The sequence below is a fragment of the Chondrus crispus genome, genomic scaffold, assembly GCF_000350225.1.
Source record: "Chondrus crispus Stackhouse genomic scaffold, scaffold_26, whole genome shotgun sequence".
NCBI classification, from domain to species: Eukaryota; Rhodophyta; class Florideophyceae; order Gigartinales; family Gigartinaceae; genus Chondrus; species Chondrus crispus.
This window is the reverse complement of record NW_005179159.1, coordinates 486,664-491,986: the sequence shown is the minus strand read 5'-3', so window position 1 is coordinate 491,986 and position 5,323 is coordinate 486,664. Positions and strand designations below refer to the sequence as shown.

At 55.5% G+C, this 5,323-nt stretch overlaps 1 protein-coding gene across 1 annotated transcript; it reads left to right on the top strand.

The window, feature by feature from the left end:
• Positions 1-298: 298 nt before the first annotated feature.
• CHC_T00004997001 (hypothetical protein) lies at positions 299-586 on the top strand. Its single transcript, XM_005716771.1, has one exon. It carries the CDS (start codon positions 299-301, stop codon positions 584-586), a length of 288 nt encoding a protein of 95 aa, XP_005716828.1.
• Positions 587-5,323: the final 4,737 nt, after the last annotated feature.

Below are 5,323 nucleotides of genomic sequence, written 5' to 3'. Positions count from 1 at the left end.
CAGCCTTCTGTGCAAACCATGGATCAACCTCGGGCAGCACCGCGCGAATGCGTTCGTATATGTCCATGGAAACGCGATGCGTGCCACGAAACTCTTCTGCCGTGAAGAGAGACCTGCTGCCTGCACTATCCCGCGACAAAAACCAGTCTTCATTTGTTTGCCTTTCGAAGCGATGGCGATGGCGATCTCTGTTCATCGCCTTTCCCATTCTTGATCCTCCGAACTTCCCTCCGGATCGCGGACGCTCTCTGTGCTGCCGAGCGACCAGAGCGCCAGCGAAAGCAGCAGCAGATAGAGAATGCATGAAATATGCCGCGATGGCATCATCGGAATCGCTTCCAGAGTCCATAATAGGAATTGCAAGCGTGGTGTACTTGCCAAGTTGATAATTCCCAAACAGGAGCCTACATGTTATGGAGAGCGGGCAAGTGACGAGCAAAAGTTGCGGCCAATTGTGGAACGGACGCGTGCAGTAGCTTGCTTCTTTGCGCCAAATGTATTTCTACGACAGACTTGTAGCCTAATTGGGTTGAACCTGAATATGATAGAAGTATCGTGTTACAGGCGCGGTGAGGTTCATCTCTGAATCCCCACCTCTCCCAAAGCGCGGCTTGATTAAAAGATAGTAGATCCAATTACCGGAGGACAACTGTCTGCTTTTAGCGATTTTGGGCAAGGCGCGGTGGGGTCACCCTAAGACCTTGGTAAGTTGACGACGGAGCGGTTTTTGTGCATTGCAAAATTCATACAAAATTTTAGAAAGAAACATTTAATTAAGGGTGAAATCCATTGTGGTGCGTGAAAGACTGCGAAAAGGCCTAATAAAAGCGTTGAGTTTGGCTTTGAGCCCGTTGCTGTCCATTTGGGTCATTGTGGTGTGTTCAGGACCACGTCAGAACCAATAATAGCAACCTGGGCCGGACCGGCCGGGCCGGTCCCGGCACCAGTCAATCATGCGCCGGGGCAAAGGCCATTGTTGTCACTTCATGATTTATAATTTTCATTATTATCGCGTTATTATTATTTAAGTCTAATACAGGCCAGTTTGCGCGCAGGGGGGTGGCCCATGCGTGGGTTGGCGACCGGGACGCCGGCGGCGGCAGTGATCCCGCGCTGTAAGTGCGATATGAGTGAGCGAGTCTACACGCAGTTACTGGCACTGTTGGCAGCGTGACCGGGGTCGGATGCTGCGTCGTACACGTACACGCGCGCGATGCGTCCGTCCCGACGCGTGCACATCGTCGCGTCTACTTCGCAATGCGCTCCTCACCTCCGTCCCGCTCGATAAACGAGAACCCCTTTCACGCCTCCCCCTCCACGGCTCCCCCTTCACACCTCCCTGCGCCTACCGAATCTCTTCCTCGCCTAGTCCGCCATGCCCACCTCCCCGTGCGCGCCGCATCAGACGGCGGGCCAGTCCCTGCGCGTGCTTATGCCTATGGTGGCGCCGTCCCGCACCACCTCCTCAACGCGCACGGGCGCAGCCACTACCGTGCGCATGGGCGTGGCCACCCTGCTGACCTCGGCGAACACGTTGTAGAGACGCCTGCGCTCGCGGCGTCCGCGCGGACGGCGCGCGTCCAGCGCCATGCCGCAGCGCCCAACAACGCGGCCAACGCGGCCACTACAGCGCCTGCGGCCGCGCCCGCAGCCCTCGAACGCATTTCTGTCGCGCCCCGCGCGCCTCCCCACCCTCCGCCGCTTCCGTCCCGCAAAGCCTCCTGCGACGATGTCCTCCCGCGACGATGTCCTAACGCGCCTCGCTCGGCACGCGCGGCGAGCTGCGCAGCATGGCGGAGGACGGCAGAGGCCGAGATCCTCACCATCGATCGCGTGCTCCCGTGACGGCGCTGCAGCCAGCCGTGCACCCTGGCCCCGCACGTCATCGTGCCGCAGTGGATCCGCTTGGAGCTGCCGCCCGAGCCGCCGCGGCGTCCGCGGACGCCGCGAGCGCAGGCGTCGCTACAACGTGTTCGCCGAGGTCAGCAGGGTGGCCACGCCCATGCGCACGGTAGTGGCTGCGCCCGTGCGCGTTGAGGAGGTGGTGCGGGACGGCGCCACCATAGGCATAAGCATGCGCAGGGACTGCCCGCCGTCTGGTGCGGCGCGCACGGGGAGGTGGGCATGGCGGACTAGGCGAGGAAGAGATTCGGTAGGCGCAGGGAGGTGTGAAGGGGGAGGCGTGAAGGAGGAGGCGTGAAAGGAGTTCTCGTTTATCGAGCGGGACGGAGGTGAGGAGCGCATTGCGAAGTAGACGCAACGATGTGCACGCGTCGGGACGGACGCATCGCGCGCGTGTACGTGTACGACGCAGCATCCGACCCCGGTCACGCTGTCAACAGTGCCAGTAACTGCGTGTAAACTCGCTCACTCATATCGCACTTACAGCGCGGGATCACTGCGGCCGCCGGCGTCCCGGTCGCCAACCCACGCATCGGCCACCTCCCTGCGCGCAAACTGGCCTGTATTAGACTTAAATAATAATAACGCGAAAATAATGAAAATTATAAATCATGAAGTGACAACAATGGCCTTTGCCCCGGCGCATGATTGACTGGTGCCGGGACCGGCCCGGCCAGTCCGGCCCAGGTTGCTATCATTGGTCCTGATGTGGTCCTGAACACACCACAATGACCCAAATGGACAGCAACGGGCTCAAAGCCAAACTCAACGCTTTTATTAGGCCTTTTCGCAGTCTTTCACGCACCACAATAGATTTCACCTTTTAATTAAACGTACGCAAGAAAGGCAGTGATGAGCGCCAAGACCAGGTCACTGCGCAAACAAACCGAAACTGCCCAAATCACCAGTCTTCGCTCGGCTGGCGCCCGAGCTGGTTCGCAACAACAGCGGCCCTAAATCCTCTACGGGCAGCGGACTGGCGTTTTTCTTTATACTTCTTCTGTATACGTCTTCGACGTTCGATCTGTGAGGTTCATATCTTGAACCAGCGATTAGCTAATTGCTGGTACAGGATTGCATCGGCAGCCCGCAGTGGCTTGGGGCTAATGTGAAAATTGGTGAGGCCGAGGCACAGTCGAAAGACTGCATCGTAGTTTTTCTCAGCATACTTCCATTTGCTGGACAACACGTTCCAAAGCCCACAAAAGGCGACCAAAAAAGTTCTCAACAATTATTCGGTCGCTATAAATGTGGTGGTTTTCCGCGGCCTCGGCAGGCGTCAGAAGACCTCGAGGTTGTTTGCGCGTGGGGTGAATAATGCGACAAAACTCTTTTCCTCCCTGGTACCCTTTGTCTGTCAGCACAGCCCAGTGGTTAGGATAGCGCTGGTTCAGTGGACCTTCATAGAACATGTCCAATTCTGCGGATGTCTTCTTCAGCTGCTTGCCATGGAACGATTGCATCTGCTGAAATAGCACCAGATCCGAGACAGACCCCGGTTCATGGAAACTAGCCCCGAGCGCCAAACCACATGGCAGCACCGACACCTCGACTATGTAGCCATATAATTCGTGCTTTCCAGAAAAGTACTTCTTGCCCTCCTTAATGCTCCCAAAGGGCCTAAAACTTGGTTAAAAAGTCACTTCAGTGGCAAAATGTGCCATGGGATAATTGGAAAACAACGGGTTTTCGATTTCAGGAGGTCCATGGTCCACTTTCGTGCTTGAGAGTCAACATAATTGTCATAGACCGCCTTAGAAATCAAATGCACAAACTTCATAATGAGCCTCTCGAAGGACGAAGCAGAAATTCCAGACATTTGGGCAAGGAAGTCCCAGTTTCCCCTGTGCTAAAGGAAGGCCAGCGCCATTAAGAGCACGTCTTTGGGATTTTGTGCACTCTTGCGGCCCCGTCCGACATTAAAGTTCGACTTTATGAATTCCTCAAATCCTGCCCATATGGCCATAAATTCTTGCCGCTCAAAGTTGGTCATCGCGAGGATGGTGCGGGCACCGTCTTGATCGTAGAATGCATCGAACACCTTGGAATCGCTGCCAGTGTATTCATCAGAATCAGCAGGGCGGCCTTGACTATACTGTTCGAGCTCATTGCGGCGCTCGATAGCAACGGACGATAATGCCACGAGCGCCGCTGCAGCGTCTTCACTGCTGAGGGCTTCCATCTTTGTGGCAGCGGGAATGGGGGATTCGGAGAGGGTGAAGATTGGTATGTGGGGCTTGTTTGGTGATCGATGTGCTTACTGTGGCCGCTATGGCGGCAACTGCTCTATATTTTAAATGGCGATGTCATTTTGGAAATGACATGGTTATGTCCTGGGTCAGTTTTGCATTTCGGAAAAGGCGCGCAATTGTGGGAGTGCCACGTTGCCGACGTTGCCCGGTCTGAAAGCGAATATGTAAGTCATTTGTACAGTTCATGGTGTACTACACAATCACTACAATGTTTCGTGAGACGGATCAGAATATCGCTATTTTATTGGCTCTCTATGCTGTCTCGCGGTAACTGCACAAAGAGCCTACTGTACCCCGAGACGGCTTGGCGACAGTCTACCGCACGGTGATCTGGTTGTTTGGTTGTGAAACCCGATATCCTGATTGGACCTGTGATCGGGTTTCGATACATGAAGGTATACATGCGAATCGACTTTGAGGGTCGTTCTGTCACCACGCACGGGTGCACAACAGCACACGTGGTGCCCTAGAACACACCGTCGTCATTCTGCCTATAAAAGGAGACCTTAGGAACCAGATAATGAAGACGACGGACACGAGACTTCAGTCATCACAGGTTATGGGCACCATCGTTTAAACAACCGCCACTACTGCCCCGCGAATACCGAAGCCTAATCGTCAGACCCGCTCACCCATCACCCCAACCGTACCTACGTCGAGCATCGCTCCGCGCTTTGCGCGTCGAGCCTAGCTCCGCGTCCACATCCGGTAGAGCATCGCTCCCGCACACACTAACACAACGTCATCTCGCTCTCAACGTCTGCACTACCGTCGCACCGCAGATATCTTGTTTGAGCTTTACGACGACGCTCTCCTAACCCAACTCGACATCGACCTCCCCAGAGCTCTACGAGAACACAACATGGCTGGTCTCACCCCAACGCCGTTCCAATCACCCAACGCTCAACCCTCCGACACCCTTGGCCACTTCATCCCCGACCTCCAAGATAGATTGCTCGACATTGAAAAGAAGAACCAAAAAACCTCCAACAATACCACACTGACCCCGAGCATACGTCCTACCGCTGCAGACACTTCAGCGTCAACCAACACCCCCAACTCTGGAGGCAGACATGGCCGCAGCTACCACGGCCACAGGCGCCTGCGCGGCCGTGGACACGGGTGATGGAGTAACTACCCCCGCTAGGACCGAGATTTTACAGAGCAAA

Coding starts and splice junctions, on each gene's coding strand:
- CHC_T00004997001 (XM_005716771.1), top strand. CDS start 299: ATGCATGAAATATGCCGCGATGGCATCATCGGAATCGCTTCCAGAGTC.